Source organism: Trachemys scripta, chromosome 8 (assembly GCF_013100865.1).
Source record: "Trachemys scripta elegans isolate TJP31775 chromosome 8, CAS_Tse_1.0, whole genome shotgun sequence".
NCBI lineage: Eukaryota > Metazoa > Chordata > Testudines > Emydidae > Trachemys > Trachemys scripta.
The window spans coordinates 15,698,911-15,714,016 of record NC_048305.1 but is presented as its reverse complement, the minus strand read 5'-3'; the positions used below and the strand labels follow the sequence as shown (position 1 = coordinate 15,714,016).

At 44.7% G+C, this 15,106-nt stretch overlaps 1 protein-coding gene across 5 annotated transcripts in view; it reads left to right on the top strand.

Moving 5' to 3' along the window:
• FGF1 (fibroblast growth factor 1) overlaps positions 1 to 15,106 on the top strand; it is a 62,680-nt gene that overhangs the window by 39,040 nt on the left and 8,534 nt on the right. For 4 of the 5 annotated variants that reach the window (XR_004646858.1, XM_034779393.1, XM_034779391.1 and 1 more), the window contains exon 3: positions 10,047 to 10,248. Coding sequence is in view for 4 of the 5 variants with exons in the window: in XM_034779393.1 (XP_034635284.1) it covers positions 10,080 to 10,248 (169 nt within the window). In the remaining variant the exon portion in view is untranslated. Of the gene's footprint in view, positions 1 to 4,862; positions 5,011 to 10,046; positions 10,249 to 15,106 lie in introns of those variants that run through there. The other variant, XM_034779394.1, reaches the window with a different exon arrangement.

The window sequence follows — 15,106 nt, the reverse complement described above, 5'->3', positions numbered from 1 at the left end:
ATTGACTTCAATGAGCTTTGGACTAGGCCCCTGATAATATTATTGTTAGCCCTCCACAGAGAAGTAGTCTAAAAAACAAAGGCTGATTTTAGATGACCTCTTTTTCACTGGGGACAATGGAATTTTTTATTAACAGGCTGCTGCTATGAACAGAAGATTTAGGAGGCTATTCTCCTTGCCCTATGCACACAAGTCCAATTAATGTCAACAGGAATGTCAAGTGCTTATAAAGAGACTGGTCAGAAAACAAAGAGGCTCTCTTAGCCGAATATTGGATCACAGTGCAGCGTGTTGAGTATTAACTTTAATGCCGCAGTTCAGCAGGTCAGGAAATCAGGCAGCATCCCTTCTGTCACAGCAGGAGTCCGGTTGCCTTCAGATAACGAGAATTTATTATTCCTATGAGGGGGTTGTAATGTTTCTGACACCAGGCGATGGTTTTGATTGCATGTGTGAATGTATCCTGTAATCAGTAGTTCTGCACCATCAGGGAACAAACTTTACTATTGTACACGGCAGCTTCTAAACAGAACTGTCTCACAACAGGCAACACGCATCCCTCATGTTCTGACTGACTATACATTCAGATAAACAGAAGGTTAGACTATTGGTAACATCGCCCTCTAGTGACCCTCAGTAGTACCAACATTTGTTTCCCAGCAGGACCAAAATTATGAATATAACCAATCCTTCTCTTCAAGCAAATCTAAAATACAGGTGCAAACTCCAATTTCACAGACAGTGACACAGTGAAGATGGTACATATATTTATGAAAGGGGAGTTACTGGATTCTTCTCTTCTGATTTTTTTAATGCAACATTTTCTGTGAGCACTGCAACATGTGGAGCTAATAGATTTTTAAAACTATAATAAGTTCTATAATAAGTCTGTTTACCAAAAAAACAGAACATACAAATGTATATATTGAGAGATTAGTTGCATGTAAAATTTACAAAGGACTAGGCCTCAATATTATTACACAATATTGCATACACACCACATAGCTAGAATAAATTTTAGCAGGTTACTGAGTTGATAAGTAGTCACTGACCTGTGATGAGAAAGGTATGCCCATTTCTTTAAAGACTTGTTAAAATTATGCTTTTCATGGGTTACTAGCATTCTATAGGTACTGAAGACTAATGGCCAATTTCTGTTCCTGTTTATTCCAAATTTACACTGCTGTAACAGAATGTGGCCCCTATCCAGTTAAGATCTTTCTAGCTCTACATGATAATCTTCAACGTAAATGACAAGTGATTATCAATTACACTTTTTTCACTGATTTTTCCAAACTCATATTGTAGATCTGCTTATTTTAGACTCTCTAGAACATTTTTATTCCCTTTATAAAGAACAATATCTGTAGCCAAGTATTGTTTTAGTGCATTTGATTCAAACCCAAATCTGTCTTTAAGACAGGCCTGCACAACTCGTAAAGCGGCGAGGGCCATATTACTCCAAAGAAAACAGCTGAGGGCCGAAACCCCCCAAGCGCCGCCAACCCCCCCCGAAACACAACACCCCCCCCAGCGCCGCCCGCCCCACGGAAACAACCCCCCTAGCGCCGCCGAAACACCCTCCACACCCCAGCACCACTGGCCCCGCGGAAACAAACCCTCCTTCCCCAGCGCCGCCCCACCGAAACAGCAGTATTGAACCTCGGTAATATGTTATAGCGGGCCCCTAAGGTAGTATAATTGAGGTAAAAGAAAAATGTTTTTTTGCTAGAAGTAGAATAAGATCTTCCCCCCACTTTGTAATCAATTGCCCTGTTGAGTGAATGAGGTGTGAATGAGGAAGGCATAGAAGGCAGGCTCTAGGATTTTTGCTGCCCCAAGCAAACAAAATTTTGGCTGCCCCCGCCTTTTTTTTGTGCCCCCCGTCCCCGTCCCAACTCCACTTCTTCCCAACCCCTTCCCCAAATCCCCAGCCCCGCCTCCTCCTCCGGCGTGCCGCATTCCCACCCCGCATTGCTTCCTGCGGGCCCCCCACCACCTTGCGCCCTAGCTCACCTCTGCTCTGCCTGCCCCCCGGGCGTGCCGCTGCTCCGCTTCTCCCCCCTCCCTTGCCTGAGAGCAGGCGTGTTCAGGGGAGCAGGCGGAGCGGAGGTGAGCTAGGGTGGAGGGGCACAGGAAGTAACGGGGGGGGTAGAGGAACCACTCCCCACTCCAGCTCACCTCCAGCTCCATCATCGCCGCCTCCCCCGAGCGCCCGCCACTCGGCTTCTCCTCCCTCCCAGCCTTGCTGCACAAAATAGCGGTTTCGCGCACGGCAAGCCTGGGAGGTAGGGAGGGAGGGCGGAGAAGCGGAGCAGCGGCGTGTTCAGGGGAGCAGGTGGAGCAGAGGTGAGCTAGGGTGGGGGGCGCAGGAAGTAATGGGGGGGTAGAGGAACCGCTCCCCACTCCAGCTCACCTCCGCCGCCTCCCCCGAGCGCCCCGCGACTCGGCTCCTCCCTCCCAGCCTTGCTGTGCGAAACAGGCAAGCCTGCGAGGGAGGGGGGAGAAGTGGAGCGGCGGCGGTGCGCTCAGGGGAGCAGGCGGAGGCGGAGCGGAGGCGAGCTGGGGCAGCGGGGGCACTTTTTCCCCATGCCCCGGAGCCAGCGCCTATTATGGCCAGCTCCAGAATGCCGCCCCTAAGATGTGCCGCCCCAAGCACCTGCTTGTTTTGCTGGTGCCTGGAGCCGGCCATGGGAAAGGGGATGGGAGCCAGACTAGATCAGTAGAACAGGTCAGCTACCGATTCACCGCTCACCTCCTCAGCCCCCACCCCTCCGGCTCGCCGGCTCACCTGCCCCCCCCCCCCCCCCCCACCGGCTCGCCTACTCACTCCCCACCACTGCCCGCCCACTCGCCTACTCAGCCCCCCTCCCTCAGCCCCCGTCCCTCACCCGCTGCTTGCCTACTCACCCCCCCATGGGCCACACACAGTGAGTCCACCTACTCAACCCCTGCGGGCCCCTGGGACGCATGTTGTGCAGGCCTGCTTTAAGACATGGTCAATGGGACATGGTTTTGTGCATGTAACCCAGTGTTTCTATTTAAGAAAATTTAAAACCTAGGCTCACTTTGAGATTGTGGCCCTTCAGCGTCAACAGAGGGCCTGCAGAAGAGAGACTCAATGTAGGAACCACAGGCCAATCATTCTAGAAGGCTCCAGTTCTGGTTGGCTCTTCAGTGCAGACAGAGCCAACCTATAGAGCTGCAGTTGCCACAGTCATCTGTGACTAAGGAACTGGTTCACTGTGCTGTGCTTGAAATTACTATGCAGATTTTCTCAAGCTGATCTAGAAAAGTGAAGCTGTTGAGGAAGGTTTGCTAGGTTGGGTGAGGCGGGAGAAATCAGAGGAGAAAAGGCAGTTGAAAGATGCTGTTAGAGAGAGACAGAAAGAGAGTTGTTGAGGAAGAAAAAGACAGGAAGTTTATCAGCAATACAGGCACCAGCAGTGCAAACTTCCCCACCAAATCTGCCCCAGTCCACTTGACCAGTTTGAACCAGACAGAGGCCACCAGTGTACTTCAGATAGACCACCAAGCAGCCATTAGACTAGAAATTAATATCTAGTTCTTGGATAGCACTTTTCATCAGTACATAACAACACACTTTACAAAGGAGGTTTTACAGATGGGGAAACTGAGGCATAGATTGTGGCAAAGTGACTTGTCCATTATCACACAGCAGAGCAGGCAATAGAACCCAGGTCTCCTGTATCCCAACCCAGCATTGTATCCAGTAGACCAATTTAAGCCACAACTGCTTTAGTCTGGATTTGACCCAGCAATCTAGAGGTAAAAGGATCTTTTATTCCATTAGCAATCCCCTGACCCTGCCAATTCCTCTAGTCATTTCTCCAATGCTATCTTTGTAAACAGCAAAGAAAGCAGTACTTTTTGTCCAGTGAATTCTGTACTAATTTTGAAATAGGAAATGCATATGAAGGTGGGAAATGAAAAGAAAGGACATCACTCGTTTTCCATAAGCCCCATATTCTGTCTGCTATTTTTGAACTAATACAAAGGATTAGTAGGTTACATATTACTAGAGATGGGCCTGAGCTGTAAGATTCAGCTCCAACTTTGAAGGGATCACATCAAAACTGCTGGCTTGGCCCACTGCAGAAGGAATGGCTGGTGGCAAAGTTTGGAATGAAATCCAAACTTTTGAAAAGTTCTTGGGTGTTTGGATCCCAGCCCCATCTGTATTCATTACCTAAAGGGGCTTGCATGCTATTTAGCTCCATGTGCTAAAATTTTAAAAGGACATGGTTACAGTTGACATTCACAAACCACAGGTTCAACCTTCCTTTAAAAGCATCTCCTCCCTCCCTCAAGGTAACTTCTAATTCTTAAAGTTTTAGTGTCTTCCTTTGCAATGGTGTAATGGTGCTAAAATCCCATTTCTTTGCTGGTGACATGCCAAAAAAAAAAAGGGCACCAGGCTTCTTGTGCACAATGAGATTGCAGAGCAACCACAACCCATCCCATCCTCAGCTCTGCGGATTTGCATTGTACTTGTGAACAGAGACTAGTGAAATGCAGAAGAAACCAGATGTCCAACTGTCTCATAAATCAAACCTCTCAGATCTCAGTGGGGAAGCAAGGCGGTGTAGTTAAGATTCTGCTCTCCTGACGGTTAAGTTAATTCACTGGCCTTTATGATGGTATTTGAACATCACACCTGGCCAAGACCAGCCAGATAAAGCTATGCAGTTCACTTTCAACCATGAAGGTTTTTACACACATCTTCTAAACCACTCTACATGATACCCAGGATGTCAAGCTAGCCACTGACTTCTTTATATGAATTCACAGACTCAGGGAATTTAAGGCTGGAAGGGACTGTGAGGATAATCTTGTCTGACCTCCTGCTCAACACAGGCCATGGGAATGTCACCAACTGATTTCTGCCTCAAGAATATAACTTCTCATTGAGCTAGAGTATATCTTTTAGACAGACATCCAATCTTCATTTATGGGCTTCAAGAGAAGGAGAATCCACCATATCCATAAGTAAGTTACTTACTTTCACTTAATTGTAGCACATGGAGTCCACAAAAAATGAGAAGGGAAATCAAATCTAGAGAGGGAACAGAGGAGGATAACTACAAATAGTCGGTCTCTGGCATATAGACACGAGCCCAAATTAATTAGAAGTGCCTAAATATTCAGATTCAGAATTACTGTCCTAATCCAACTCCTGGTATAGATTTGTCAGCAATTGTGCACCTCCTCCTTATAGAATCTTTTCCTTTGGGACCATTTCATTCTCCCTGTGGGGCACCAAGTAACTGCAGGAGAGAGATGTCTCTCAGCTTAGCATCTTGGATACAGTTTTCTATTCCACTCCAAGCTATTTAATCATTAAGATGTTAGGCCTTTACCCAGCAAAATAAGGCCTTTTATGTTGTCTTTGGTTTGAGTCCACTCTCACTCTTTCATTCCCATAAAACCTAATATATTCTTGCCAAACGTATAATAGTAGGGCCATGAGTGGTACTGTGTGTAGAATACCAACTACATGGTCATAAAAGTATGAGAACAGCATTAGTGGCTAGAAAAGAGAGACAATGAGAGTGGAAAATAGTATTCATTCAACTTTTCTTGTGGAGTCAAAGGCAGCTGGCAAGCAAGAACATGTTCTAAAAATAGAGTAAATCCTTAAAGGAATAACATGAAATTAAAGAAACAATTCCAAGGCAGCCGCTCTGTTAAAGCTATCCATAGATGCACTTGGATCTCCAAACAATCAAGTACATAAGGGAAACATGTAACTCACTTATTTTGGCTACTGCAACAGTTTTCTGGGATCCCGTTTTGAACTTCTGGCCTTGGGATGTTCACGTCTAGAAATCTGTCATAAACTTTGCAAACTCCTGAGTTCCTTTTACCCTGGAACACGGGTTCAAGACCAGCTTCAGTTCTAATAAGTGAAATGATTTAACTGGTCTTAGATTCATTCCCAGTGAAAAAAATAGCAGACAGCACTAAAGCCCTATATATAATTTGGAATGATTGATTTTGTTCAGAGAAAGCCCGAGAGAGAGTTGGTACTACAGGCTGAAATACTTTCGTTTTATCAATAGAGAGAGGGTGAGGTTTGGGAGCGGTGTGGGAAGTCTCTAATTTCAGCTGCCTGACTATTGTGTTAACAAAGACTTAAATGTTATAGTGGAATTGGAAAAGGTTCTGAGAATGGCAACAAGGATGATCAAGGGTATAGAATGGCTTCCACACATGGAAATTAGGGCTGTTCAAAAGAGACTATGGGGCGGGGGAGGGGTATGATAGGTGTCTTTAAAATCATGAATGGCGTGCAAAAAAAAGTGTTATTTACCCTTTCCCAGATTACAAAAACCAGGGGTCATCCAATAACATTAATAGGCAGCAGGTTTAATACGAAGTAGAGGATGTACTTTTTCATACAATGCAATGGTCAGGTATGCAACCCCATCCTCGGGGTGACCCTAAACCTCTGATGGCCAGAAGCCAAGAGATGAAGATGAGAGAATCTCTACAAAATTGCCCTGTTCTGTGCACTACCCCTACAGCTCTGGTACTAGCCACTGTCAGAAGACAGGATACTGGGCGAGATGGACCATTGGTCTGACCCAGTATGGCCGTTCTTATGTTCTTAGGCTCTAAGATACCAGTCAGTTAGCCTCAGAGCACTACCAAGAAAAGTTGGGCTTGTCCTTAACTGTCTTAGTGCTTCTTTAATGAAGCCAATGCATGGGGCTGGACAAGCATCCAGTGCTATCGTATGTTACAGAGATATCATCTTCAAAGTGGCAAATTCCAGAAAGAATGCTTCCACTTCAAAGAGTGCCACCATGCGTTCATACAGCACAACTGCTACAAAAAACGTGAACCAGGAATCATCTCTGCTAAAACTGGAACCTGTGAAGCTCTGATTCCAAAACACTAGAAGTTCAAATATGCCATTTCCGAGTATGCAGGTGCTCTCATTCATTAAAGAAACAATTACATCAGCAAGAGGCAGTTACACACATCAGTCGTCTTTCTTTGGAGATACACAGTAATTTTGGCAATATGGATGGGTCCAAAGCAAAAACAAACTTTTGGGAGAATACAGTTTGACAAATAGGGCACTCTTTACAGTATTACCCAGACAACTCCCCATTAGGCTTAACAAGGTATGCACTTCTGTAACATATGGCAGAACTGGACTTATGGGTGGTTTCAAAACTAGGGAGAATGTGCCTTCAAACAGCCTCCAATGTGGTTTTGGAAATATTTGTCTGATAAAGGAATGCTTCCCAGGCTTTGTTCCAGAGAATGTAACTTATAAAACAAGTTCAAATCTATCCTGGAGGAGCAGGGAAAGGTTTAAAATAATATGCTGCTGAGGCTCTGTATAACATTCAGGTTTTTTTGAGTATTAGTGATTTAGTACCTGAGCAAAATTTCATGAAGGGAGACACAATGCTGTGAACTGATGATCGCCAGAAAGAATTTCACACAGAACTTATTAGTCTTCTCCTCTTTTTTCTTCCAGTGTTTTCCTCTCCTGGGGAAACTTTTTTTTCCTAACAAAGACTGAAAAAGGCCACATTTGAGAGAGAAAGAAAATGAAAAAAGGCCTGAAATGAGTGTGTCTACCAAAGCTGGTTGAAATGTTTTGTTCAAGACATTTTTTCGATTAAACAACCAGGCTTTTTCATCCAAACAGAAATTTCCACAGGAAATGTCCTTTTGGGACAATTTGTCATGTTTTTCTACAAAAACAACCTCCCCCACCCCAACTTTTTGGGAACCAAATATTGGGTCAAAAAATTATTTTTTCTGAGGTAGCGGTCTCCCTTTTGTAAATGTGATGTACTTGCAACCTGCAGTTAGGCATTCAGAGGTCAAGTACTCAGATTTGCACCTGCAATTTATTTTTAAGTTAGTGGGAGTTCTAGGTGCTTAGCTTCTCTCAGGTCAGGTTGTAAGTGTCATGAGACAGAAGCATGTAAACTACTAGATACAGAGTAGCTCTATCTCCTCTGTAATGCATTAGCAGCAGGATCAAAGCTAAACAGATGAGGTTTATAATATAGTTATGGAAAAACAATAAAAATAAACCCTCTATGTTATATGTATGTTTGAATTACAGTGTGCTCTGTCGTCTTTGTGTCTATCAATCCACTTGTCTGTAAGCAATTAATATATAGAACGTGGTATATAAGACACTGGTTGCCTGAGATTTCAAAATCATTTTCTAGATCTGAAAAGTTAAGATAAGCATGGATAAGCTTAGAGTAGCATGTAAACTACACCTCTACCCCAATATAACACGACCTGATATAACACAAATTCGGATATAACGCGGTAAAGCAGCACTCCGGGGGTGCGAGGAGGCTGCGCACTCCGGCGGATCAAAGCAAGTTCGATATAACGCGGTTTCACCTATAACGCGGTAAGATTATTTGGCTCCCGAGGACAGCGTTATATCGAGGTAGAGGTGTATTGGGTTCTTATCCAAATCAATCCAGAGAACCTTTTGAAGTCGGCCCGTCACTAACACTAATATATTTGTGTCTACAAATCAAGCTGCCACTGAGTTTGCTGTGTGCTCTGGAAGAATTTAATACTGGGAAAATTAGAGCCAGATAGGGTGATCAGATACTGTAGCAAGTGTGAAAAATCAGGAGGGGGTGAGAGGTAATAGGAGCCCATATAAAAAAAGCCCCAAATATCGGGACTGTCCCTATAAAATCGGGACATCTGGTCACCCTAGAGCCAGATGAGCCTGTGCCTCACTATAAATTCAGCTAATCTAAAGTCCTGGCTTGCAGAATTATGGGTCTTGTCAGCATCTCCGCTGTAAAGAGTGTTGTGGTGTCTGATTCTTGTGTGGTTCGAATGCCTTTGTTTTTGAACATTACATTTGGCTAAAATGGAGGTCAGTGCTTCCTGCCAGGTACCTTAAAGAACAAAAAGAATGTGAGACACTGATGTTTGAATGTAGCACATTTATATTTCTCAAAGCTCCTTTCCACGAGTGTTTCTTTGGACGTGGATTACAGAGTGTAACCCTTGAACACATGAATTCCCAGATGTTTTTATTTAGAACTTCTTATGAAAAGGTGCCAAATTGTCAGCCTTGAGGACCAAAGTCCTCTATCCACGGAACAGATCCAGCACTGGGAATGGCAGGGCAAGGGCTCTGTATGGGCATTCCAGGACCCCTCATCCCCCTGGGAAAAGCCACTGTTACAGATTAGAGGGTAGTTCTTTCTCTCCAGACCCATTGAGTGCCAGATCCTGAGCTGGGGTAAAGCTGCACCTATTTACACCAGCTGAGGACTTGGCCCTCAGTCCTCAACATTTTTGCTGAGCCTTGATACCAAGAGTGCCTATTGCTACGATAATGTGATGGAGTCACTTGTCCAGTGAACACTAGACTGACCCAATCACCTCATATTGTATACTATGAATCACCAAGCAGGTATACCTTCTGGCCCTACCTACCTGAGCTATCTCCAAACTGGTGCCCAAGAAGTGAAAAGGCTTCAACTCCCATTAGCGATCCCCTGAGGTACCCCCTTAGTGTTCTGTTAACCCACTGTGTGCTGTGTTAGTGCGGCGGTCTAAAGCAGTACGTACTATGTAGTACACAATATGTGTTGCAAAACCTGCTCAGAATAGCTTAGGGGCAGAGTGAGAGTCATTAACTCTGAGCTCCCTGCCTCTTGTGAGTTTCAATCGGACATTGTATGTTTTTTTAAACCGTTTTTTGAGCATTTACTTTTAGTACATGTGTCGAGAGAGAGGAACGATAACTTTAAAAAGAAACGAGTCCCTATGATCCTGGCTACAGCCAACAGGGAACTATCAACATTTAAAGGAGCCCCACCTTTTGTAGTATGTCACTGTCTCATCCATTGCGCGAATCACCTGCAGAGGCTGTGTTTAAAACAATTGTCAGTGACTCCTCTAGGTGTGTCTAGGATCCTTCCCTGCCCCTTTAAAAGTGTGGGTTCAAGAAATGTGCTGCATACTTCGCTGCCATTGCTGCTATAAGCCTGTTGAATTTCTTACAGGCTTGAAGCCGTGCCACTGGGAGAGACTCGGAGATGGCCGAAGGGGAAATAACAACGTTCACCGCCCTGACCGAAAAATTCAATCTTCCACTGGGGAACTACAAGAAGCCCAAACTCCTGTATTGCAGCAACGGAGGCTACTTCTTGAGGATACTTCCAGATGGCAAAGTAGATGGGACAAGGGACCGAAGCGACCAACACAGTAAGCAAATCAGAAATGTGTTCAGGACACAGCTCTTACTTGGCTTATATGACTAGTGCTGCCTTTACCTTACTGCTCCTTTTTCTCTGGGAGGCTGGCATTACACATCAGCTGCTTTTCCAGCCAAGAAGGGATAGGTAGAGTATTTATGCTCTATGCCAGGTTCTCTCTCCTGACATGGCAACAAACCATCCAGAGGTTCAGCATGTGAAACAAGGTCTATTATATATACACTCTCCAGAGATACAGGATGTACAATACCTCACATTTGTCAAAATATTAAATATAAAATTAGTCATTAAAAAAATAAACCAGAAAGACTGACCACAGCAGGAGAGACTGAGATTCTAACTGAAGCACAGTTACCAGTTTACACAGTTAGTTGGCAACTAGAAGAAAGGGGTTTAGGAGGATGTCAACATACTACATTGCAAACTCAGCCGTCAAACATGGTATCTGCATTTCCCTCAGTCTAGAAGATTCAGCATGGTAGTAGGGTTGTTATGATGTTACAGCTGTGCCTTTTTTGCAAGTTAAGTCATGCTCTGGAGCAAGTGTTAAGGCCCAGATTCCTAAGCATGTGTCATGTATTCTATCGGAATGCTTTGCACAGGATTTACTCTTGCCATTGGTTAACTTTTCTTTTCCCTTATGTAGCAAAGTGCAGTACATTCCTGAGGGACGTGCAGGTTTAACAATGGAAAGACTCAGCTCAAAAAAGTTATTCTGTGATTTATCATTTTAAAAATACACTCATATTGCACTTATTTTCTCAAAACAAGGATGGTTAATTCTATGCTGAGTTGGTTATGTGTTTTATATGCTTATTTGTGCTCCTGTAGTATAAAGGACACACAGTACTGTTGTGACTACCAACTGGTGTAGCAAAATATTAAGAGAGAGACTTAACCAATTATCAGTAGAGGCCTACAAATCTGTGGATGTGGATATCCACAGACCATGTTTGCAGATGGATGTGGATCCAAATTTTGTATCCACGCAGGGCTCTAGTCATCAGAGTCCCCATATGTGGCTGGATTCTCTCTCCCCCCTCCATACCCGGCATGTTACTAGGGTCAAGACAGGAATCAGAATCACTGCAGTCCACAGACATCTCCAACAGATGAGTCAGAAGGGGACCTGTTCTGGGCCAAGCTAGCCAGAGCAGAGATAAACTTCTCACACAGAAGTCACCGTTTGCCTTACAATTTCCATATTCCTATGTATAAATGCATCTTCAGACATAAGGAGCATTTTCATACATTTGAACCTGCCTTAGAAGGAGATCCCAGTGGGCTGACAAGCTCTTTTAGTTTGCTCACAAATAGCTCTGTCCTAGAGTTGATTCAGCAAGAATCCTCCTTTCCCCCAAGTCTCTACTCGAGGTGGGCCTGAGCGGCACTATTCAGAGCTGAACTTCTCCAAAGTTTCAGTTTGTTCAGATACAGTTTCTCATCAGGCAAGCTTCAGTCTGTAATGAAGCAACATCACAGCATGGTTTTAGGGGACGTGGTGCTGCTAGGAGTGGGCCTTCATACAGGTTTTGAAAGATCCCATGACACATTAGCAGGAGTACCCTTATTTGGGTAATTACAGTCTGCGTATCCAAGTTCCCCTGCTGTTTCAACTAGATGCAGAACTATTCTTCGCTTCTAGTCCTTAACTACTACATAGCATTGCTGTGCACTGTCATACATCTGGTGCATTTCACCCCAATGGCAGATGCATTTCAGTTGTAGGTGAAGGAATCCCCGGCTATCAACTGAATAGGAATTGAAGTTTATAAATTGTTTTGGGGTCCTTTAGCATGAAGGCGCATAAATGATTATTACAGCAACTTTTTTCTGGATGCTTTTTTATGATGATTTAAAGCAGATTTTTTTTACCCACAGTTCTTTAAAAAAAAAAAATGAAATTTTGCAGTTTTTTGGTGCTATAATTTCTTTACTGGGAAAAGAATCACAGAACTATTTTAACAATACACCCATCCATGCAAAGATTACAACACACATACAAAAGATTCAGTCACACCTAGCAAGGGTTAAACGGGGCTTTTAATGCATTCTTGACATTGATCTGATTTCCTTCACACTGGCAGATCGTTCTGGGCTCACATATGCCTTGGCTATGGATGTTTGGACACTTCCAAGCCTGTGTAAAATTACTATTTTCTTTATGAATCACATACAACATGTACGCCATGTGACTCCTCTAGTTTCCACCCATCTTGCCAAATAAGTTTCTCTTTCCCAACCTCTTCCCATTGCAAGTGCTCAGCTCCTGAGTCTCCATACTGCTTTGCTAATGAGGCAGATAATTATGCACTTTACAGTGTGTTGGTCTGGGACAAGAGACCTTTAAAAAAACCCAAAACAAACCCAAAGTGCTGCCTACTCTGTGTAGGGAATTAATGATCTCATACAAAGATTAGTAAGTAAGAGTAGGAGCTTCCCAGCACTCTTGGCTAGGAGTATTCTCTCCCCACACTGCTAGCACTGGTTGCTGCTACCTTTCACCCCAGGCGTGGCTGCGTTTCAGAGGTCTAAACATTTTTGAAGTGCATTTTGGAGTTCTTCAGGATGAAAACTTTTGTACAACTGTAAGGCATTATTGTCCATGCTTTAAATTCTCATGTTTCACTTCTTCCATGTTCAAACCATATACTACTATTATTATTGCTTTGTAAAGTGCTATGGGATACCAAGCATTATATGAAAGCGTGATATGAAAAACCAAATTCTATGCTTCTCTGGCTAGAAGGGATGGATGTTTGGCTTCTTCAGTAGCTGACCATATTAGTCAATAGGGATACTTTCCCTTACATCTATAAGGAACCCAGCCTGTTCTGGATGAGCAAGACCCCAAGGCCAGAACCGGGGATCTGACAAAGCTGTGCTTGATCCAGGACCCAAGAAGGACTCGCTCCCTCCTTTCAGCTACCTTACTGCTTCCTCAAACTGGGGACCTAAAGTCTGCTCCGGGTTCCACTGGCAGTAGCAATTCTTTTGGGACCATACCACCAGCTGGAGATTGTTGGGGTGCAAAGCAATCCTGACGTGCCGCCTCTGCCAGGAAGCGTGAATAGATGGTGTAGAGCTGGTTATGCAGCTTTATACCACCTGAGGTTTTCTTACAACAGAATAATCCCCAGTTGCTACCTTAAGGGAGCTTTCTGGCTGCTTTGCGTTAACTGAGCAGTGCAAAGCATCCAGATTGGAGGGGGGAGTGGGTTGAGGATTTGGTCCCAAAACTCCATGGGATTCCTCAGCCCATAGCCCTTAACAGCTCACTATTGAACTAATCTGGAGCTCTGCAGAATGACTGGTTCTGTTAAAGAGCATTCCGACGTACTATAGAAAATAGCTGTGCCAGGGAAAAGAGATGGACTTAAATTCCAAGGAATCTGTTTGAAAGTTCTAAGCTATTCAGGTTGACACTTTCAAAATGCTTGGGAGGTTTTTTTTTTTTTTAAATAAATGCCAGGCAGGAACTGGATGGGGAGATGGAGGAAGGGATGGGAAAAGGAATGACTACAGCAAGCCTCTGTCTTAAGGTGGTCCGGGGTTTATGAATTGTAAGGCTATGCTTTTCTTCATCAGAACACACTGTCTCAATGCACTGATTTCAAAGCAGGAACCTTTTCTGTTGCATGTGTAAACTCTGCTACTGAATATTTACTGGAATATAGCTGGACTACACACTGCAGCTGTATCTGGCTAAAGAGTGGTGTTGGGAGAAGCCAGCTGTGCTTCACAAATTCTAAGAAAAGCACTTGAAAAAAACTTAGCGCTTTATTTTTTTGGTGAAAGCCAGTTTGTGGCAGAGTTTTAATTATAAATGCCATTTACACACACACACACACACACACACACACACACACACACACACACACAAACAGCCTCACAGCAGACTGAAGGAGGATGACCTCACTTTGAGTAAACATAGCAAGGGACGGGAAGTCTCTAACCTAGAATAAACTGGGGGCATGTAACCTTTCTCAAACCCTGCTCAGAAGAGGAGGTGGGAAAACAAACATGGGGGGTTCTTTGGAAGGCAGGTTCATGCTCACAATATGCACAAGTGAAAGTGCTGTATGCATCGAACAGACTTCTGCCATTGTGGCACTGAGATACTGGAGCTGGGATTATGTCTGGGTGGCACTGCAGCCCCTATGCACCCTCACACACACAGCAAGGTTTGAGTCTCACAGCAAACATCAAGTCACACCATTTGCCAAGGGGCATCCTAGGAATATACATTTTTAAGCCTATAAACTGCTATACATTCCTTTAATAGTAAGTGTCTGATCTAAACCAACAAAGACACAGAGGTTCTGGGCCCAGTGGCCAAATAAATTGACCTCACAAGTCTTCACAGGCATATGTGTCTAGGAACATAAGCTTATGATCTCTTACGAGCAATCACAGTCTAAGCTAGGGTTACCATACGTCTGGTTTTTCCCGGACATGTCCGGCTTTTCGGCAATCAAACCCCGCCCGTCCGGGGGGAATTGCCAAAAAGCCGAACATGTCCGGGAAAATGCCGGCCGGGCACTTCCCCTCCCGCGGCGGCTCTGCTCCTCCCCTGACTCTTCGGCTCTGTTTAAGAGCTGAGCTGCCCGAGCGCTATGGGCTTCAGGCAGCCCCCTTGCCTCCGGTCCCCAGCCGCCGGCCGCGCACTTCCCCTCCCAGGCTCCGGCGGTGCAGGGTCTAGAGGCATGGGAGCTGCCCGAAGCCAGTAGCGCTCTGACAGCTCGGCTCTTAAACAGAGCCGAAGAGTCAGGGGAGGAGCAGAGCCTCCGGCCGCGGCAGCTCTGCTCCTCCCCTGACTCTTCGGCTCTGTTTAAGAGCCGAGCTGT